The 24085-nt window shown below is 39.5% G+C and overlaps 1 protein-coding gene across 2 annotated transcripts in view; it reads right to left on the minus strand.

The window, feature by feature from the left end:
• SLC49A4 (solute carrier family 49 member 4) overlaps positions 1 to 24085 on the minus strand; it is a 66161-nt gene that overhangs the window by 29639 nt on the left and 12437 nt on the right. For both annotated transcript variants that reach the window (XM_065671449.1, XM_065671448.1), the window contains exons 2-3: positions 17287 to 17380; positions 2916 to 3184 (exon numbers count right to left, since the gene is read on the minus strand). In XM_065671449.1, coding sequence (XP_065527521.1) covers positions 2916 to 3184; positions 17287 to 17380 — 363 coding nt within the window. The remainder of the gene's footprint in view (positions 1 to 2915; positions 3185 to 17286; positions 17381 to 24085) is intronic.

The raw sequence follows: 24085 nt of genomic DNA on the forward strand, positions 1-24085 counted from the left end.
CACCTAACTTTTGGAGGCTGCTTATCTAACACTACTTCACACGAAAGTAACAAGCTCCTTCACAAATACTATTCTGCTATGAATGCAGTGCTCACCCTGTGAAACTGGCTTTTCCATGGCATCTAAAAGGAGAAGTCATAACCAGCCTGACCACACTTACTGAGAAAATGGGGAAAAGGGACACTTCGGTCCAGTTCCCTGTTCTCCTATATTCTGTAACACATCTACCAGTATCTGTGAAGTCAATTTGAACTTCGCTCCCTGCCCAGCTGTTTAAGGGAACAAACAGTACCTTACCACACCTACCAGGTATCTTAAGCAACACAGATGAACAGAGCTCTACAACTGGCATGAGGCAGTCACCCATCAAAAGCCAGCCTTCCTCCCACTTCTGGAGCCTACCTGACATAGAGCATAGGGGAGGCAAACAGCAGGGACCTTGCCCCTTCAGCTCTCTGGGAACACAGGAAAAATCCCACGAAGGATTCAAAGCAACCGTCTCTTCATCAGTTCCCATCAATTTTAAATCAGCTGGATATTTTGCTACCATCACCACAATTCATTGTAGTAACATTCATGAACCAGCTCTTTTTCACTGCCTGAACAGCTAAAGGTGGTGTAGCTCCTGAAAAGACATACTCCATACGACACAACCACAAGCGCAGCTGCATAAAGAATTTATCTCTGTTCAAAGCATTTTCAAATACTAAGAACTACTGATGCCCCATAAAACACAATTCCTAGGAAGCTGAAGAGCTGCTTTAGCATCATCTTATGTTGGGACCAACAATCCTAGTTTGTCTACAGGATGTTCCCAAATCCTAACTGCTCAGAAAGAGCCACGCTGAGACACGGGACAGGCAAGAAACACCTCTGAACCTTAGTGGCAAGCAAGATCTATCCCTGTTTCTGAAGAAAATGATTAAGAAAACCTCTGAGGAGAGGAGAGGAGAGGAGAGGAGAGGAGAGGAGAGGAGAGGAGAGGAGAGGAGAGGAGAGGAGAGGAGAGGAGAGGAGAGGAGAGGAGAGGAGAGAAGAAGAAGAGAAGAAGAAGAGAAGAGAAGAGAAGAGAAGAGAAGAGAAGAGAAGAGAAGAGAAGAGAAGAGAAGAGAAGAGAAGAGAAGAGAAGAGAAGAGAAGAGAAGAGAAGAGAAGAGAAGAGGGGAAGGGGAGGGGAGGGGAGGGGAGGGGAGGGGAGGGGAGAGGAGAGGAGAGGAGAGGAGAGGAGAGGAGAGGAGAGGAGAGGAGAGGAGAGGAGAGGAGAGGAGAGGAGAGGAGAGGAGAGGAGAGGAGAGGAGAGGAGAGGAGAGGAGAGGAGAGGAGAGGAGAGGAGAGGAGAGGAGAGGAGAGGAGAGGAGAGGAGAGGAGAGGAGAGGAGAGAGAGAGGAGAGGAGAGGAGAGGAGAGGAGAGGAGAGGAGAGGAGAGGAGAGGAGAGGAGAGGAGAGGAGAGGAGAGGAGAGGAGAGGAGAGGAGAGTCAATCTAATGGGCTGCTGAAAGCAACATTTCTAGTGCTATCAGACTCAAAACAGTGGTCTGGGGCACAAAACTGTACTTCCTGTAAGTATACAAATTATTCTCGCTCCATGGAAAATCTGGAGAGGGAGAGCTAATGCATGTGTCTAATCTCTACATTTTTGATCCCCTTAGCTCCTCAGGACAAAGGCTGACTTGCCTTCATTTTTCCTTCTTTCACACTGGCTGTTTTCATCTGTTATGAGATTTTTGGAGTCTAACATAATTACCTCTGAAAAAGGCCTAAGCAACCCCAAATTTCCTTGTTGTTCCAAGACATTTGAGTCCAGTAAAAAGTAGGTTACTCAAAAATACTTGCTGAAATAGTGATCCAACTTCTCACAGAGTCTTTAAAATGAGCATTAAGGTGGCTCACACCCAGCAGGAATTTCTTTAAGAATAATGTTCAGGATCACAATCATGGTCACAAACAGCTAACTCAATCCCATAAATCTTCATATCAACGACACAGTATATACACTTTAAGACTTCTGGAACACTTAGGGCTAACTCCTGGCTGCAGTTCAGAAGCTTCAATTCTAAGGGGGGAAAACCCCAAAGAAACATGCAACTGCCATGACATGGTAAAGTTCAGCTGCTCTTAACACTATACCAATTTATAACTAGTAAGAATCAGATCACAGGCACTTAAGCCACTTAAGCAACAATGCTTTTCCTTAAAGCTTTGCTGCTAATTTTTGTAAGTGACACAAAGAATCACGGAAGCCAATGCATGAAAAAGAGCAAGGATTTATGTAATCTGAGTTACGTCAGGTGAATTTTGTCAGTGTTTTTTTTCCACTAAACTGTTACCACTTCATTGAAGTTGCTCACCACATAAGAACTATGAATCTTTAGTTAAAGCCAAAATCTACTGAGTTTTAATTGCAATGTTAGATTTTTAAATACTTGTAATATAATCACATTTGCAAGACACATGTGAGTCTTAAATTAAGGCTGATTTAATGCAGGAAAGAATATAATGCTAAAAGACTATGGATATCCATCCTTACAGCAACAACAGGAAAAAAACCCAACCTGCACAGGACACATTTTAAATGAAAATTCAAGCAGCAAAAACCTGTTTGGAAGCTCAGGGAAAGAAGACGTTTCCTAGAAGACATTTCTCCTAAGAGCAGCCAATACAGACAACTGAAATATTTCTTCTGGAATCAGTCTATAAAAAAGCTATTTTAACATCTTTCTTACACAAGAAGGAAAAACAATTAAAACTTCTGATGCTACAACATTGTACCACTTTGTTATTTCCCGTCAGTCAGCCAGTGTTTTCTGGGCAAACCAACCACTAGAGGGTAGTGCTTCACAAGTCCCAAACACATAAAAGGGTATATAATTTTTTTTATAGTTTTTTTTTTATTTTATTTTGATTTCTAAACCACACCTGCATACAGCACAGCCTCAATGCGGTCCTTGATGTGCTCAGCGTTGCTCTGTGATGCCAGCGGAAGGTGAGATGTTCCATTAGGAGATGGCACCACAAGAGGTCCCACCAGAAACGCGCCAGCGGCACCCAGGTAATTGAGCAGCGACGCAATGGCAGTTGCTGTGGCACGTTCATCCGGAGAAAACCACGTTGTGGAAAGAAATGGTGCCGCATTCATCACAGTTGGCCCCGCCAAGCCATTCAACAGCTGTCCTCCGTGAATCAGCCTGGAATAGAGACCACAGACATTTGGATAATAATTGCTTGCCTCTTTGTTTTTTTAATTAAGAAAGCATGTAAGATATGGCCTGCTGGTGGTAGAGCAACTGCACAAAGAAATGAAAGTCCTCTGCAAAAAAAAAAGGATACTCCATATACTAAAAGCAGCCCAATTAGGCTCATTTAAAGAATCCAGAGCTACTCTGGTCTCACTACCTCAGATAAATGGAGAAGCAAATGTTCTCTTCAAAGGAGGAAAGGAAGGGAGAATAAAAGGGACTTTCTCTGCAGAAAAAAAGGTATCATGACAGAATATAAAGTATAAAAGATGTAGTAGCAGGAAAGCTTTAAATTACAAATGTTATAAACCTGACCCCTTGCCTGCATAAATCTCTACAGAAGATTTAAATTAGTTATAGCAGATCCAAAATTGAAGCACTTCAGCAAAATACTCTGCATATTTTTTCACTGCATTATTTATTTTTATTTACACACTCAGATGAGCTCGATGTGCCTACAGATGAGGAGGCTGAGCTGTTGAGTTTTCCAAGAGAATCGTCTTCTCCAGCAATCTGGTCATTCTCAACATACTGTTGAAACAGTCAAGTGAACCAAGATCTTTCTCATTTTTCACACTTATTGGGATTTAACAGATCAGACTGGTGACAGGAAAGAGATAGTACTTCCAAGCAATGAAGTCTCTGAAAACCTTGGCTAAGTATTAGTACAATGAGCACATACAGAAAGGACTTTCTGAAGACCTTCTACACATGGAAGTCAGCCAGAAACATTCCACTTTGACTTTTCGAAAAAGTGGTTAGTTGTGAAAGGCAAAAGCATTTCGGAATTTATACAAAAACTTCATGTATAAAAAAACTTCATGTGTGAAAAAAACTTCATGTATAAAACCCAGCGAGTCAAACAAAATATTGCAAGCCCCCCCAAGCAGATCTATCCATCGTGCAATAAAATGGCGGCAGATGATATTTTTAAATGGGTGGTGTTTTTCTAAGCATAGCAGGAACTTGATGTTATTGTTGCAAGTTTTGAGTTGTCAGACATAAAAAGCTAGGGCCTGAAAATGGGGAAACATAAGCTGGCATTTAGGCAGTGTTTCAAGCCACAAATGGCTGAATAATATACAGTGTAACAGGAGTATTTTAAAGCACACAAAGGAATAAAATATGCAAAAGAAATGCTGACAGACTCTTTACCAAATTAACAAGCTAGATTGCAATAAAAAAGGAATAAATGCTACTGATTCTCAGTGGATTAGAAATTACATTTTCAAACAAGATTTATATAAATATACAGGAAAAGAAAAAGCTATTACGTATCATCTGAAGGAAATGCTTTCTGAGCTGGGACAGAAGTAACATCCACTCTTAAATATACACGACCGGTTTCTTTTCTTTTCTTGTTCTTAAAGTTCACATAGCGAGGATAGATTTCATTACTATCTGTTCATGATGTACCTCAGAGGGACATTACGAAGGCATCATCAGACCTTTTAAATGCTTGTTAAACTGGGGGGCCCCAATAAAACAAAATGAAATAGTTTTACATAAATAAAAAGCACTGTCTAAATAACGCTCTGATACAGTTTTCTGGACAACACAGTACCTGAATCCCTTATGGTCACTCTTCAACCCAGTGTACTTTGGACAAACTAAAGTATCCCTGTGCAGTTTGGTATATTCATTCTACTTATCTCACTACGGTAAGTTATTCTCAAACTTATCCTGAACTATTCCAGGGTACTTGCAGAGCTATGCTACATCGCCAGAAAGAGATGCCTTTCAGTAGCAAGTAAGTTCACTTATACCACTAAGATATACCTACTCTATAGCAATCCTAATTGCAAATAAAATTCACTAAAATCAGAAAAAAGTACAACCGTTCTTCTGCCGCATCTATGGGTATGTAGGCACTTCATCAGGCAAGAAAGTTGTGTCAAAATACCTCCAAACAAACCACCAAACAAAATCCCCAACTTACATATTGTGAGAATTATACATACTCTTTCCATGTACTTACACTTTCAATGTATCAGACTCTAGCATCTGAATAAAGCTCTGTAACTGACTTCTGTATTTGAGGGAGAAAGAGATATTAATTTTACCCTGGAGATCCAAAGGAAAAAAGTAGTATCTTAATACAGAATTTTAATTCTATATTATTTGTCTTTTTAACATAAAGAAAAACAACAAACCAACATAAGAGACATTATTTGCCTCTCTGTAGGTCTCATCCATTGGTGTTCTACTGGCTGCTTGTTCTCTCTCCTACCTCACCCTGCCTGGTGTGCTCTCTGTTTCCACAGATTTGCCTTTCTATCTGTATTTCTGGCATTTACCAAGCCTGACATTACCATTCAGGGCAGAATATCTCTTATCTTCATATTGCTGAACTTTTCAGGTCTAATATATCATGGTTAATAAACACTATTTTCAGACTAAATTTCCACTGATATGCAGGCTACTACCTCAATAGAAGAGCTACTGAGTTGCTGGAGCAGGTTTGAAGAGCAAGGGCAACAGAGCTGGTGAAGGGTCTAGAGCACAAGTCTTACGAGGAACGGCTGAGGAAACTGGGGTTGTTTAGTCTGGAGAAGAGAAGGCACAGGGGGGACCTTATCAGTCTCTATAGCTACCTGAAAGGAGGCTGCAGTGAGGTGATGGTCAGTCTCTTGTCCCAAGTAACAAGCACTAGGACAAGAGGTAACAGCCCCAAGCTGTGTCAGGGGAGGTTTAGATTGGATATTAGGAACAATTTCTTCACAGAGGGTGGTCAGGCATCAGAACAGGCTGCCCAAGGCAGTGGTGCAGTCGCCGTCCATGAAGCATTCAAAAACCGTGCAGATGAGGCCCTCAGTGACATGGTTCAGTGGTGGTCTCTTCAGTCCTGGGGTAATGGCTGCAGTTTATGATCTTAAGGGTTATTTCCAACCTAGTGGATTCTATGAAACATCTCTGCATATGATAAATGCCTAAACCTTATTTTATCTGATTTGCAATACAGGCTAGAATTAAGCTACTTTTTCGGGGGGGGAGGGGATGATATAAATAAATAAATAAATAAATAACATTATTCCTCTACAGATTCTTAATTCATTTCCCTAGAGAAGCAGAGACAAGAGATTCAAGGCAATTCACTGCATTTACTAAGCTTCTGCTCTGGGAGACAAATGTTGCAGCCACTCCACCTCTCAGTGAAATATGAACCCAACAGTATTGGTGGCTTTTTGCTGTTTTTACAATGTCTTATCATCACCATACTAGATTTCGGTCTCACAGCATACAGAAGTCTGCTGTTGTACATCATTAGCGCTAAGAATTGCTTCAATACCAAAAGATGTTAGTTTCTGTTATTCCTCAATTTTCTTGCTTCTGCTACCAAAAAGGTGCAAAGAGCAAATGCATTTTTCCATGTCACTATTTCATTCTGTACATCAAGATTTCTTTTCCCTGAGAAAAGGGCTAAAAAGACTACATCAGCTCAGAACCTTACCCAGATGAAAAAATGTATTTCAGTCTTATTACACTAACAGGGTAATCTTCCTCTGTTATTTATTCAGCTCTGTTTTCAGATGCATTATTTATCCAATCATCATCCAATTATTTTCATGTATCAAAAAGTAGAAAGTTATTGAGTTCAAATAATAGAAAATAACACAAGAGTAGAAGGCTTTTTAATCCCAATCATGAAAGAGAAAATTGGAAAAAATGACACCAGAAATTCATCCCTGACTTACAAAATAACTGACAGACTGTCTAGCTTAAAGCAAAAGTGGGGAAGTAAATACCTACCCCAACTATCTTGTTTCTAACCATTTCAGAAGCCCGACCAGGGTCTAATTTCAAAACTTCAACATTCTTGTACACCTGACCTATGTACTAACAAAGTTGTGCGCAAAAAAATTGTTTGGAAGGCAGACGCAGGGACTGTGAGAATGAAGACCTTAGGCCCACTGTAGGAGAGGATCTGGTTCGAGACCATCTTAAGAACTTGAACAGACACAAGACCATGGGACCTGACGAAATCCCTCTGTGGGTCCTGAAGGAACTGGCAAATGAAGTTGCTAAACCACTGGCCATCATATTTGAAAAATCATGGCAGTCAGGTGAAGTTCCCGACGACTGGAAAAAGGGAAATATAACCCCCATTTTCAAGAAGGGGAAAATGGAAGACCCAGGGAATTACAGAGCAGTCAGTCTCACCTCTCTGCCTGGTAAAATCTTGGAGCACATTCTCCTGGAAGGCATGCTAAGGCACATGAAAAACAACAAGGTGCTTGATGACAGCCAGCATGGCTTCACTAAGGGAAAACTGCCTGACCAATTTGGTGGCCTTCTATGATGGGGCTACAGAATTGATGGATAAGGGTAAAGCAGTTGATGTCATCTACCTGGACTTGTGCAAAGCATTCAACACTGTCCCACACAACATCCTTCTCTCTAAATTGGAGAGACATCAATTTGATAGGTGGACCCCTCGGTGGATAAAGAACTGGCTGGATGGCCGCACGCAAAGAGTTGTGGTCAATGGCTCGATGTCCGGCTGGAGACCGGTAATGAGTGGTGTCCCTCAGGGATCGGTGTGGGGACCGTTCTTGTTCAACATCTTTGTCGCTGACACGGACAGTGGGATTGAGTGCGCCCTCAGCAAGTTTGCCGATGACACCAAGCTGTGTGAGTCAGTTGATATGCTGGAGGGAAGGGATGCCATCCAGAGGGACCTTGACACGCTTGTGAGGTGGGCTGATGCCAACCTCATGAAGTTCAAGCATGACAAGTGCAAGGTCCTACACCTGGGTCGGAGCAATCCCAGGCACAGCTACAGGTTGGGAAGAGAAGAGATTCAGAGCAGCCCTGCGGAGAAGGACTTGGGGGTGCTGGTTGATGAGAAAATGAACATGAGCCGGCTGCAGTGTGCGCTTGCAGCCCAGAAAGCCAACCGTATCCTGGGCTGCATCAAAAGGAGCGTGACCAGCAGGTCGAAGGAGATGATCCTGCACCTCTACTCTGCTCTCATGAGACCTCACTTGGAGTATTGTGTGCAGTTCTGGTGTCCTCAACATCAAAAGGACATGGAACTGCTGGAACAAGTCCAGAGGAGGGCCACGAGGACAATCAGGGGACTGGAGCACCTCCCGTATGAAGACAGGCTGAGGAAGTTGGGGCTGTTCAGCCTGGAGAAGAGAAGGCTGCGTGAAGACCTCATAGCAGCCCTCCAGTATCTGAAGGGGGCCTACAAGAATCCTGGAGAGGGACTCTTTGCTAGGGACTGCAGTGATAGGACAAGGGGTAACAGGTTAAAACTTAAACAGGGGAAGTTTAGATTGGATATAAGGAAGAAGTTCTTTACTGTTAGGATGGTGAGGCACTGGAATGGTTTGCCCAGGGAGGTTGTGAGTGCTCCATCCCTGGCAGTGTTCAAGGCCAGGTTGGACAGAGCCTTAGGTGGGATGGTTCAGTGTGAGGTGTCCCTGCCCATGGCAGGGGGGTTGGAACTAGATGATCTTAAGATCCTTTCCAACTCTAACTATTCTATGATTCTATAAAAAAGATTTTTTTTTTATATATATATATATATGTGTGTGTGTGTATATATTAAAATTTGAGGACTAGTAGTAAATGCTAGTGCAAAATATCATGTGCCACAGCAACACAGTAATGAATAACTTACATATTTGAATTATAATACTTATATATATTTGTAATATATATAAAAAAGAAAATAAATACACAAACACACATATATTTATATACACACACTTCTTTGCACAAAATAAAGATCACATTTATTCCTAAACTGGTCTCTGAATAGCAAAAAGCAGGAACAAGGGAAGACTCTTATTGTGCTATATTGTCATCTCTTTTCCATATTATTGTCAAGTCACATCACAAATGAATTAAATTATATGATCTTCATAACTTTCCTGAGAAGACTTCATATGAGAGAAGAGTTCATATGGGAAGTAACCTGGTTATACCTGTTTTATTCATCTCTGGTATCACTGTTACAATACCCTAACAGGCAACAACAATAAAAAAACCACAACTGTAAAGCTATAAATACTGAAATTACAGCATCACTGAGCAAACGGGGTATGAAAGAAAAGTGAGATTATACAGAAAAAAAAAAATATTTTAGTGATTGATGATAGTACCACATAGTTAAGATGGGAAAGAGCTTCCATTTACAGTCAGCTTTATATATCTTGTGCACCCTGTATGGGTTGACACATTCCATGCATGGTCACAGTCCCATCAGGTATTAGATTTGCTAAGCTATTTAAAAGCTATGTGTCGTATAAGCACATTTTCTACATAAGAACCCCAGACACATATTCTATCACAATATGTCTTAGGCCTGGACTTAAATGAAAGAAAATTTAGTTTCTGTACTCAGATAGGGAAACAAAGGTAACATTATAAGCAGAATTACTTAGCTAAAAAGTAAGTTTTAATACAACATATTTAAACCAAAACACTAAAATATGCCTGCAAAGCTCAGTTCTAAGATGTGTTAATTGAACTTGGTTGGGAAGGCTAGGACTGTAGAAGTCATATCTGGATTTTAACACATTTTCACCTTTTCTTTGGCAGGCAACACTGGTAAGAGCAAGGCCGTCAGCTCCAGTGCATTGGTCTGACTCTCTTAGCAGGGATTTTTGCTACCAGCTTGTGATGAGCCCCTCATCAACTGGGAAATTAGATTCCTCTGGGTCCTCGTGAAGACGAGACTTTGATGCCTTTTTTAAATTGAAACATTTACCATGCAGTTCCTATTAGCTACCATGTGAATTGACCACTTAGTCACTATTCAAACTTCTAAACTCATGCAGGGAAAAAAAATTTAGCAATTCAGTCTTGCTGCTGTTGAGCAAAGTGCAAGGACCATTGAAGTTGCTCAGAGTGCTAGCCTGATGCTGCACTACAGCATTGCTGCAGCGTGACTCTTAGTCTGGAAAAGTTTAGTGGATGAATTGCTGATCCTAACAACACAGAAAGCAGCTGAGGATAAAGAAGTTGCTATTGTACAGAAATGGATGACTAATTTTTCTTCCACATGCCTGACAATTTCACTCATTGAAAGAAGTGATTGTTCAACTCCTGCTCATTTAGAAGACAAATATGTTTATATAGCGATTAGCTCATTGTGGGAGCTACTGGAAGCAAATGAAAAAAGACCCTTTCACTGGAGGACTTCAGAGCACTTTTCAAGAGCTATTGAATTTAGCCGCACTACATGAAAACAAAGCAAGTAAATACCTCCTATTCTAGAGTGTCTACTACTGCTGTATGATGCAAGTTGCTCACACAGGAAACTGAACACAAAAAGATAGACTTATCCACATTATATGTTAGCAGATTTATTATACATTGGAGAGAACTGATACCAGTTTTGTAAAGAACCACCTCTGATTTTTCACAATCAAGTTACTACAACAGGATAGAGCTTCTCCTTTAGACTCACAAAAACAAACCCAGCGAAAGAACCTTCTATTAAATAGAACCTTTTCAGGTATCTTTTAAGGCAAAGACAGAATTAAAGCAGTCAAATTCATGCTTTATAGCAACTCACTGCTCCAGAGTATGGTGAGAACCTGATGCAAATGCTGTTCTGGATTGAGGCCATTTGCAATTCTTAGCATGTTTTTGATGCATGCAACCATTGATATGTGGAGTAACTTCAAGCTGGTTTTCCCCATCAGTAACAAAAATTATTAAAAGCAGAAAGCCTGAGTCACTGTGTGGCACATTTTCTCCAGCAATAAAGTGAAAAAGAAAGGAAAAAAAACTTAAAAATGTGCTTTTGACCATCTTCATCAGGAACTGGGCTCATGTTTCACCCCCTGTACAAACCATGGCCTCAGCACAGCTGGTCACATCATTATGGGAGTGGACTTGGAGAGAACCATAGCATCTCCCAGGCATCCCAGACTCATGTGTCTTCTCCCACTCTTGAGGCAAAAGGCAAACACATTTACAATGGTCTGAAAAACAGGGAGTTTTGGGTTTAAATTTAAAAGGACTGGAAAACCAGAGTTACTCCAAAACTGTCATTACTGAAAGTCAGTGAAGAGAGTGACAAGGACTTGCATTGAGAGAAAGTAGCTACCTCAGGTCAAGACTTGGTATCTCTGCTAGATGTCCTGACAGAGGAAAGGGACACAGCAGGCATACAGCAGGACCCCTGGCAGTATGGTGACAAATCCACTCACATCCTTACATCACCACATCTTGTTATTGTGCAACCATCACAACTGTCACATGGACGAAAAGGGAGTTTCTTCCCTTAAACCTTTTCCAAGTTTTGAGGATGAAGGCACATGAATTCAAAGCTGCTTTTTGGATTTTTGTTTGATTGTTTAATTAAAATTTGTTGGGTTTTTTTTTTTTTCTGTTAAAGCTAACCCACTTCACAAGCCCATTATTAAAAGAAAACATCTTCAAAGCAACACTAATGGAGACACACTCATCAAATATGAACAGGCCCAAAATAAACAGCATTGCTGTAAACACAAAGTAGGCAATTAGAGTATAGGCTAATGAGGCAAAGCATACTCAAGTTATCAAGGAAGGGCTCAATGACTGGCTGCTATCAGAGCTGTCATTGGAGAAAGCTGATGGAGATTACAAGGCAGGTTCCAAGTAGCATTTTTTTTAGTAAAAAAGTAGGAGTGTATGAGAGGTACAGCAAATTAGGGAATGAGATAAACAAGACCCATTTAAACATTCCTGAGCAATTTTTCTTTGGCCAGTGAAAGACAGTGTTTTGATTATAATGCAGCAACTTTGATATAAATTCAACTAATATGAATTCTTCAAGGACAGAAGTTAGCCAACAGAATGCGAGTCACAAGACTAAGGCAAAGAGCTCAATATGATTAAAAAAATTAAAAGCTTTATACAGTTGAGTGTAACACCTGCCATCACAAGATGTGTAGCTTGGGCAGCAGCACGCAAGACCCCCCAGGCAGCCAGGGGGACACTTAAGCACCCCCCGAACCCACCACTACCATTGACAAATAAGCAAAGGAGGAAAAAATTGTTGCAAGTTAGGAACAACTCACAGGACCTCGCATCTGAAACAGCAGCTTTGGAACAGAAGTTAAAGAATAAAACCTGCGTACAAGATAAAGCTGGTGGAGGTAATGTTAAAAACAAGCTAAACTGTTAAGTTACATGGGTATAAAAAATTAAATATTCCCCATGAGAACCTACCTGTGAATGACCTGCTGCCTTTTTTCCCCACTTACCTCTTTTCCTGATACTAGGCATTAACCCAGCTCAGCTTTCTCCCAGCATTGCAGTCGAAGTACACACCAGCAACTGCCATCAGTACCAGGCAAGTGCTTCATTTTAACATCTTCCTCCTACACTCACTGAGCTACACCATACAAATAGGTATGTTTATTCATCTCTTTACCCCTAGTACCACGCTTTAGATTAAATGCTTTTTTCATTCCACTTCCCCAATGAGTTAGAGAGCATGCAAGTTGCATCACACTCTGTCTTTATTTCTTAGAGGCAGAGCCTTCTACATCCTCTTCTAAAAGAGCTTTTTCATCCCCTGGAACACTTTATTCCCTCTTCTTCACAGCTGCTCCAGTCTGAGGTAGGATTTTTGAGCATGTGAATGTGTTGAGTATTGCCAGGGAATGTAAGAATTCTAGTGTGTCTTGTCTTTACTGGAATTGCCTCTTCTGAGGTGCCCCTTTGCATTTTTCTGTGCAAGAGAATGGTGGATCATGGTCGCTTTAGGATTAGAAAACACAAATAATAAGATGATCCCGTATCATTGTTCAGGCTTTCGGGGACGAAAAAGACAAAACATGGAACTATTAAAGAGTAAGTCTAACAAGAATAAAATACAAACTAGGTTGCAACTACCTAACAGAAACAAAATGGACTAAAAATGTGGTAAGAGTGAATTTTCAAATATAATAAATGGAAAATATAACATCAATATATGGGAAAAAAAAATCCTATGAAGTAGTATTATTAAACAACAAAAAGTTGTTTACAGCATCAAAATTATTAGTGTGATCCCCATAAATGATTCCATAAATAATTGCTCGTGTTTCCACTGTCATTCACCATGTTATTATTTTGCTGGCTTCCCAGCAAATGTTTTTTATGGGATTTATTGCCAAGGAGTACCCTCTCACTGCCTGACTCAAGGTCCTCAGTAACTGCTTCACTGTTGTGAAATCTAATGTGAAGGCCAAACACTACCAGCTCACTGTATACCACACTGCAGTAAATTGCTTGATATATTCAATACAAATGACAAATTACGTGACATTCTTTACTTCCATGCTTTTAATTATCCTGTCTTTCAAAACATTTTAAGAAGTCTTACATCACACAGTCAGTCTTGAAAGCCACAAATTCATGGCTATGGGCTGATTTATCATTTATGTCCTTCCTTCTTGTAAGTTTCAGCTCATACAGCTTTTTGCCTAGATTTATTATTTTACAGTCATATGGCAGACCTAAGATGTATGTGCATCTATATGTAAACACAGAATATGAGATAAATATGAAGTGTTATATGTGGGGAAACAATCCTGATTTTGCCTATAAAAAAATGGCTTCCTAGTAATGTTAATGTGGAGGATAAAAAAAATGAAGTTCTAAAATAGTCCAATGAAAATATTCACTTAGCACCAAGCAACAGTCAAAAAGGAAACGACTGGACAAAACACATCAAAAAGCATTAGTGATGCTCTTGTAATCTTCAGGGAAGGGAAGAAGGTACAAGTTCAGGAATGGTCAAGTTGATAACATGATTTTTAATCTTCTATACAATTTACATTAACTATGAAAGTTAGAAAGAAAGAAAATTAGAAAGAAGTCATAATTTGAGCCTTAACTTTAAAAAGTCAAACTCCTTGCCTCATGTCTGGCACATTTGACAAACCCAGAAGTGCGTGGCACATAAGAAAAACTCTTTTTAACCTCTCAATGTCTGTATGATGTACACAGTAATCTCACAGGTTAGTGGGCTAGAGAGGAAAGCAGGTAGGTAAGCACATTACTACTCCATGTATAGGATGGTTCCTTAATCTCACATACTAGTCCATACTTCCACATTTTCATCATGCACTCCCACTTCAGCCTTCACTGAATTTATGCAGTTCTGGCATTGATTCCCAGTACAGTTTTAGGTCACACACTGGCAGAGAACAAAAATTCACCATCAGGAACAGCTGCTTCAAAAGACACACTCAAATATGCAGCCTCAATTTTCCCTCATGCAAGTCACGCATATACACAAGCATCAAGTGAACTGAAACAAGAGGTTAAGGTTTGTGTTTAAAACATGACTCAGAGATAGTTTTAGTCTGTTGCTACACACTAGAGCCAAAAGAATAATCACAGACTAGAAAGGAGCTGAAGAACGCACTTGGGTATTACAGGTCTGCGTGAGATAAGGTGCATAAAGCAGTCAGGATTAAATGTTAGTCTTAATGGTGATTTCTTTGTCTGTGATTGCTCTGATAGGCAATGAGCTTTAGTAGCTTTCCTTAATGTTAAATTACAAGAGCTAAGGGAGCAGAGACAGCTACAAAGTAGGAAAAAAAACCCCAACCAAACCTAAACCTGACAAACTTCATGAATGTTCTTGTAATTTTATGTATCTTAACTCTGACATAATTGCCCCATTGAAATCCTTTGGTATATTACTGCAGATTACCTAGGCACATACTACAAAGCATGCAAAAACATTTAAAGAAATTCCAGTTACACTGGCTTCTAAAATGCTCCAGTATTAGCCTGTGTATGATCTTCTACATCTGGTTCTGTAATGTTCAAACTGTTGTAGTAACACATATACACATTCAGAATAAGTGCACAGTTTAGTGCTCAGCCAGTTGTTGCTAATGCATTAAGCAGTAATATTAATCTCAAGAAATAATACTTTATTTGGTACCATGCTTCAAGTAATTGATAAAAAATGGCCTTCAGCCTTAGCTCTCAAAACAATGGAGGCTACCTGGTATAACATCACACAGCCTGTACAATTATTTACGATGTCTCAAGAAACATTCATAGAACAGATCATTCACTGAAAAACATCCTTTTGCTTCATGCAGTTAGCTGTAATTAATTCTCTGTAGATTTTTAACCCAACTGTATAAAAGATCAAATGACTCCTCAGGTAGAGCTGCAATTCTCGACAATTTCTCAAGATTATGCATATTTTCACATCGTGAATAAAGGAAATTAACAACCTTTTCCATCAGGATTCTGCTCATGTTTTTCTTTTCCCTATACAGTTTTCAATAAAATGTATCATCATATTTTATTTCATCAGACTCTATGCAGTCCACAGCCTGTCTTTGAATGTTTCTCCTTAGGCATTTATTTCATTGTTCTCCTAGGTCTCCTCACTGCAGTTAAAGCAGAAAACCTGAAAACCTTGCTTAAAGGTGATCAGAACATGTGGAAATTCTCCTTCCCACTCCCCAGATGATGCATCACATTTGAATCTCATTAGGAAAGTTCTTCTTGGGTTGTTACTGTCTCCAGCCTTGTTTTGGTAAAGCCTAGGGCAGCACAAATCTTAACTGAAAAGCTACATAAGACACCACATTTCATCCAACTCATCTGGCCCATTTAAAAAAAAAATAAAAATATATATATTTAATCCAAGATTGGTCAGAACAGATGACCTGGATGTTGAGCAGCCCTTTGCATCTTCAGAAAAGGTAAAGTAAGGACACAATGCGGACAGCTCTTCCTGGCCACCTTAATAGTACATTTTTGCCTTTAAAAGGTCACTGTGAATGGTACCACAATATGGTTAGTTCAGCCTCCCCTGCTCATGAAGTCCTTGAACTTTACATTGAAATGGGCAGCTGGCATCAGGAGCACCTTGGGTGCTTCCTTATCCTTATACTTTCTTATACTTAAGACCCGAAACTGCATCCCCCTACTTGCCACACTGCACTTAGTTTTATGAAGTCATTCATAACATACTCACTACTTACTCCTGATTGGGGCTAGTTTTACAATCAATGCATTTATTACATTCTCTTATTCTTCTCTGTGAACCATTTCCTTTGGTAACCCTTTATCCATGGTACCGAGTCATCTGCCTTCTGCTTCACACCAAACATTTTCTTTCTCAACTTAAAGTTTCCAAAATGATTTTCAGGCTAGGGGTAGACAATACTAAGGGAAAAAATGAACATTCTGAAATAATACAAGGACTGCCTAAAAGCTGATTAGAATTTAGGGAGGGGAAGTAAACACAAAAACCTTTTCTAACTAAGTTCTTACTGCTTACATATTATGCGAGGATAACTAGTGAAGAGCTAGTGCTACTACTGTTTTTAAAGCAGAAAAATGTAGCAATGCCTGTACTCCTTCCTCCTTTAGCATGAGGAAAACGAAAGTTAAGAGAACAAGTGGTGATCCATATTTTCTGCCTGTATAAACTGAGCGCAACACCTGTACTTACTGAGGATTCCCAGGTTCAGGACATGTTTACAGGACAATTGAATTGTTTGGATTGTGTGATTTTTAGGAAGGAACCTGTATCACAAACTCTTACACTGCATGTATATACAAGTCATTCATTTCAACCACAGAGAAATACAAGGCTGCTTTGGAATATACACTGGAAGAGACTACATGAAAAAGCCCATTTTATGTAAATTCATCTGTCTCACTGCACATTCCCATACAACCAATATGAGAAACATGAACTAATTATACAACATTTGCATAGAAATTACATAGTTTGGGGTTCTGTGGTATGATTCCCTGTGTGATCTCAAGCCAGTTTCTGAACTTCTCCAAGTCTCTGCTCCCTTGTTTGCAAAGCAGATTAAGATTAGTTATGCGGGATGGGGTGAGACTTGATTAACTCAAGTTTAAAAAGAGCTTTCTGATCTTCAGATTCTATGTAGAACTTGAAAAATCCATTTAAGAAGCAAAGAAGCACGTAAGCCCACGTCTACACAATAAACATTTGGTGTATCAAACTGATGCAGAAAAATTGTACTAACATTTCTCTGCAGAAGCAGCAAAAATTGCATTAGCAGACACCATAAAAAATGTATATTAAAAATAACTAATTCACTTACTTCTTCCTGATTTCTAGGTCTGAAACTGGAACACATCTCAGGCCAGCTCCCAATACCATGAGGGATGATGTTAGTAACACAGTTACCCTCAGACCTAAGATGAAAAAACAACAGCATGTTAGAAGTTAAGTCAGCAATGTTACAAAACCAATATTGCCTAAATATATATATATTTACATGCAGTCTCACAGAAGCAATACATATCTCTTTCATATCATAAACATTTTGGTGTTGATATTAATTATAAATAAATTATGAAACCCTGTGTTATTTTCTATACTTAATACTCCAGAATTACAAAGGCTTACTTGTAGCATACTCTTGTACAGGACTGTACCCAAAATCTTACAAAAATTCTTGGAAGTGGAAGGTAAGAATAAAAGTATCATCAAAATGTACCATATTCCCTTTAGCACTAATTCTACCAGGAATATGCTCCGGTGTGTGAGCTGAAATCTAGGAAGATCCAATGACAAATCTGTCCATTCTTTTCCAACTACTTAATTAACACAGACACAGCACTGTTATTATTTTCTTCCACAATGCAGGTATCCATTTCATCTTGAAGAAATAACCATTTATTCAGGGTAAAAAAGAAGCGCAAGTTATTTTCTTTTTCCAGTCCTTGCAATTAGGCCAGGTTTTCCCTGTGCTCAGCTCAAATATAGTTGCAAATATAGTACATCAGAAAAAAGCTACAATTGACTGATGCCTTGAATATGTTTTTTCCTCACACTGCAATTCTCAACTGAGAAGCACTTAGATTAGAAACACCTTTATCTTAGTGCTGCAATTCCTTTGCCAGCAGTTTACTTGCTGCTGCTAAGGTGTTTCCATCAGCAGCAAACAAAAAGAGAAAGGTGAGAGCTGAGCGGCTTAACCTCCACAATCTTGTAAAACACCAAGACCATAAATATGCACAATTAAAACCCACTGATACAGCGTATTATCTGTGAAGTTGGAAAACTGAAACAATTTCACAGCAACAAACAGAAAATAAAGGGTTTCTGTGTTCTTAGCAGAACATAATAAAAACAATTAAGTGATAACAAACACCTAGCTTCCTAAGATTCAGGTGAAACTAGTAACTACCCAAAACACAGGCAGATAAACAAGTTCCTACCATAACTCACTTAACAAAGAAACAATTGCTATTCTTTCTAAACCTGCCAATTTTCAGAAGTGTTCCCTCTATGTTAATGACTCCAGTAATCAGTACAATTCAACCAGTAGTCACATTAAATATTTTGTCTCTATGTGAATTTAATGGAGTTTTAGAGCACGTATTTTTCTAAAGTGAAATTTTAAAGCACAAGACACCTCTAGCTCTTATTGCAACAGCTCTTGGCGAACTTCACTCATGCTGTACACTGCACAAACCAAACCGAAGAATGATTCTCGCAAACAACCATGCCCAAGAGAACCCAAATAAAAAGGTTACAGGTTGTCCGAAATGGAAGTATGACTCCCTTTGGTATGGATTAGTCATTAACAAAAGGAATGCTACCTGCAGTCCTGCAACTCTGGACACCTCATCCCTGATGCCCTGGAGAAGTATCATCAGAAGAGAATATTTGTTTCCTTGAAGGATTCCCAACACCCACCCAGACTTACTTGCTTGTCTTTGTGCTCCACCAGCACATGTTGCTGTTAAACTGGTTTTTCAAGTGTGTGTGTTCAGAGAGACCTAACTAAATGTCCGGACAAAACAGCTGTTCAAAATCTTCATGTTCTCCTTGTTTTCTTGGCCACCACATGAGCCTTCATGCCATACATAACCCCATATTACCACGCTCTATATTGTGGGCCTAATTATTTGTATTAGGATCGCGTATGTGATGCTCTTGCCTCTTCTCCTGGGAGATAAGCCTCTGTTAGCATTGCTTTTGTGCATAATGAGAACTTGTGCAAAATCAGAAATAGAATTTTACTGATGGGAAAAAAATCAAAACACAAGTCTTTCAAAATGAAAAATCTGAAGTTTTCCATTTGGAAATGTTGCTACAATGTTACAGGAAAGCTCTAATAACACACATATCACATTATTTTCCAGATAAACCCATCTTTTTGAATTACATTTCACAAAGCACAGCATGTCTTGCCTTTCAGGAGACACAAGGACAGAGATGGCCTGGAAGGTCCTGCTCATGGGGTGCCACAGGAGGCACAGGCCAGGTGCAAGCCCAGGACACAACACTAAGCAGATTATAAAGAAATTTAAGTTTAATCACCACAGGAAACATAAGTTTCCAAATAAAAAAAACTTTTATTTTTTATTTTTAAAAATATCCCCCAAATAAAAAGCCACCAACCAAACAACAAAAAGTAAAAAAAAGTTTTAATTTAAGTCTGCAGAAAAGTTTCCTAAGAAAAACAACACGCAATTCAGTGAAAACCAAATTGGATGCTGAAGCTTTACCCCAGCCCTAAATTTAAGCTTATCTTTAATGTCAACCTTACATGTCTGGCAATTTCAAAATATAATTACCAATTAAAGCCTCACAATCATATGTATCATTTGATCTCTCTAAACATTCCTTGAAGACCTTGTCTTGAACACTATACACTGTAATGCACCATTTTAAATGTTTTGCTTGCACAGATTATTCTTTCACCTTTTTTTTTTTTCACACACCCCTAAAAATTCTTTCAGTTAAAGCTCCATGTTGAAAATTATGACACCAAAGTGAAAAAGTAAAAGCCTGTCAGACAAGCAGCGTTAGACATTTTATTTGCTAATTACATGATGCATTTCTACCCTCTCAGCACCTTCCCCTTTCGTCTTGCTGCACATTTTAACTCTCTGAATCTCCCCTCCTTTCCACCTTTGTTAGAAATTGGTCTTTAATACTATTTTTATAATTATTTCAGTATTTTTGCTCTGAGCATTGTAGTGGTCCTTAATCCGAATTGGACATCTCATATTACTCTACAAGGCGCACCCAAGTGTTTCAGATAGCAGCATACGTCATGGGGAGAGTAAGTCTAAGTAATCAACCTAGCCTGAAAAAAAAGCCCACGAACCCCGCAAGAAATTATTTCTCTATTTTTAAAGATCTCAGCAATTCATACAACCAAGATTCTGAGTAGATGTAGTTAACTTCATTAATTTTACCCTGTAAATGCAAGAGATAAGGAGACGGGGAGTGATGTGCACTACAGTTTATTAAAATCCACAATCCAGTCCCCTTCCATCAGAGATTTCTGACACATGGCTGGAAAGGGAAGAAAGTCTTTTAAATGGATTTTCTGCCAATGGAGGAAGTTTTCTGTTCTCTGGGGCCTTTCTCCCCAGCTGCTCATTCCCACCCTGTTCTTGCAGGAGCTCTCTGGGTCCCCCAGGTGGCACTGACTGTTGAGCAAAGTGTGGCCATGTTCAGAATGGCCAAACAGCATTTGACAGCAACAGAAAAGTCTGAGCCAGCCACAGAAATTGAGTAAGCAATAAGAAGACATAAATTACCATTTATGAGTGAAACGGTCAATATTGTTCAACTGCTTAACCCTCCTGTGGCTAATAATACAGTCTGCTTTACAACTTCAGCAGCCCATGCTGCATTTACTGGGTTTTATTTATTTTTAAAACAACTACCCCCAAACTCCTGCCACTATTAGAGATTTAACACAAACTCTCAACCCACAATCCTCTTAACTCTCCTGAAAAAAACACACCTTTTTAATCTTGCCAACACCATACTGAGTTAGTAAGCCTTAATGATTACCTGTATCGGCAATCTGATGCAATCTGGCCCCAGGGACACTTCTAGCTGGCCTACTACCTTCCTTTCCCCTCTGCTGCTAAGAAAGCAGCTGCTGCACACACGCCATGTGATGAACCCAGAGTTCCCACCTCACCCAGCCCAACACAGAAAGCAAGCAAAACCCAACCACGCTACACAACCTCATGCAACAGCAGAAGGCAGCGGCTGCTGGTGCACCCAGCAAGTCTTCAGCTCCCCCACAGCAACATCAAGCAACAGCATCCCATATGTGACTGTTGCATTCCCCAAAACTCTTCCAGCACACCTTACTTTCAAGATGCATCTCAAAGCACATTAATAGAAAATGCATTCCCCCTCCACTGCGTTACTGACTTGGAAACCAGCAAGTGATTTATTATGCCTAGTTTAATAAGGAATTTAATAAAAGATGTTGTACAGCTACGATTAACTCCTCATTCCAACTATTCATCAGTCTGTCTTTCAGAAAAAGAACATGATTAAAATGCTTAATGCTTTTGCAAGCTTTTGAGAAGTATGACCATTCCTTCTCTCACCTGCCACCCATTACCATAGAACACGTGACTGACAGACTATAAAAACCTGTAAAACCCAAATCCTTACTCACACAAAACACACATTCAAGTCAAAATTGTTTTCACATCAAGAACTGCAAGTTTCTCCTTCTGCTGGGAAGAAGTTTCTATTTCTGCTGGGAAGCCTCTGTTTCTGCTGGGAAGCCTCTGTTTCTGCTGTCTAGTGGCAAGAAACTCCCTGTGCATCCCCTTGGCTAAGGCCAGCATACAGAAGCAGCCCAGCTACTGCTAGAGACCCACGAAGAACAACACAGCTCCAGGTCAGAGCATCACAGATGGCAGATATTGTTTGTGCTTGATTTCCACATCCCTGCAATGACCTTAGGGGAAGAATTCCAGCTGGATGTGCAGAACAGTCAGTTATCAACTTCTTGCTAAGACTAATGGAAGTCCGGCCAGAGGAAAGGCTGCTGGATTCAGCCCTCTGCCTAGCATGGTGGCAGTGGATTTCCCTTATACAGCTCACACACCCTGCTCTCAGATGCAGGAGCATTTGAGGAGTTTCCTTCCTTCAGCTGCAGACACCAAAATAAGTCCTCACAAATACAGACTACAACAAGGCCCTAATTAGAAATGAGTGACATCAGCCTGCTGTGCATTTTCAGTTTTTAAAGAACAGGCTGGAAAACAGAGCAGTCCCTCCTGATACGGAACTGAGAGCATTTTCTTAACTACTATACTATTATTTTGACTAACCCATATCTAGCTAAATATAAAAGACTGTACAATCCTCTTAACCCACACATATCAGGAAATAAACCCCTCCAATTTCAACAGCCATTACAATAATTCACTGTTAAACTGTGCTTTCCCTTCCAATTTAAAGCAAGCTCAGTTTTCAAACAAATTCTTGCTTTGCCTTTCTTGACAAAACAAAGCCCAGGTATTTATACTTCTACAAAAAACAATCTTGACCTTCAGTTTCAGTAAGCAAAGCACCAAACTCCAAGTCTTTTGCAATTTTTCTTTGGTCCTGGAAGTGGTTTTGTGTCTTGTCTAAATAACCTCCTTATTGTTCAAGCATCCTTTTTTATATTAATTTCCTGGTGGGATGCCAATTCTCCATTTCCTAGGTCTGTTTCTCTTCCTCCTTAATGCATGCCTTTACATTCAGATGTAACAAATAGCTTGATTAAACAATAAATAAATACATAATATTAAAATATAAATGGCAAATAAGCAAAAAAAAAAAAAAAAAAAAAGCTTGATTAAACAGCTGACTTTGTCAGGGAACCCTGAATGCTCTGCACAAAACTTTGTCCTTCATCATTATCTAATGCTCCAGAAATCTTTGCATTTTAAATGTAATTCTAGCAAAATCATACTTATAGCTGCACCATTTAACCTCATAAGATCAGTGATCTTTGTCACCATTAAAATACCAAAAAGAAATTGCTACCTTTCTACTAAACACATTGAATAAAACTTCCATTGTGCCGGTACTTTGCCAAATTGACTACTGTCATTAAGGAGGATAAGCAGCAATCCTCTTTCAGAAGAGGCATCCTTGCATCAAGCAATACATTTCTCAAAAGAAAAGATCCTTTTCACTGATCTGAAAAGACTTCATAGCTGAGATGTGGTCCCAATCTTTCAAGTTTGTTCTGTGTGTTAGCAGAAAAATGAGTACATCATGTCTGCCTTGGATTCCACAAAGGCACTTGATTGCACAGGAGCATAAATTGTGTTTGGAAACTCAATAGAAAATAAATACATTCTCAAAAATAGGAGCAGCTACCCTCAGAAGCAAGGAAAATTAGGAACCAAATACAAAGACTGCATGCAAGAGAGAACAACTACCAGGTCATATGTAGCTAATCGAAAATTACTCCTAGCTTGATGGCCAGGATATCACATGGTGCTATTAAACACAACCTGGATCGCCCTTTCTCTCTGACTACACGAGGCTGATGCTTCTGTTATTACCCTGTCTTCCATAAGATGCACTTTTAAAACTAACTGAAGCCAATTGTTTGTTTCCATCCATTCACCTGGCTCTATGCAGCACTGCCAAAACAGCATCCAGATTTCAACTGAAAAGGTTTAGGACTTGAGTTGGTTTGTTGTGGCATTTTTTGTTCGGTTTGTTTTTTTTTTTTTTGACTGAAAATGAATGCTCTGCTAGACAAGTGACAGCATCCTTCTGGTATCAGATAATAAGAACACAGCTCTACCATATACAGTCCATCTGAAATCAATCAGACCCAAAGCTACATTTCAATCCCAAGTCTTGTTTAGGATACAAAAACCAGACCTTTTTCTGTACAAATCCTACAATGCAGCCCAGTCCCACACTTCAGTGGAGGATTGCATGGCAAAGGCAGATTCCATTAGACACTGTGCTCCAATTTCTGACATAAATAGTAGGCAGACTGAGATCCCCAGACAAAATATATACTAGAAACCTCTTGAAACATAGATATAGGAGGTAATGATCTTCAAAGGGGCAATTTCTCTTTATATCTTACAGTGGTTGTGACTGAA

This window comes from Lathamus discolor, chromosome 3 (genome assembly GCF_037157495.1).
Source record: "Lathamus discolor isolate bLatDis1 chromosome 3, bLatDis1.hap1, whole genome shotgun sequence".
Lineage (NCBI taxonomy): Eukaryota > Metazoa > Chordata > Aves > Psittaciformes > Psittacidae > Lathamus > Lathamus discolor.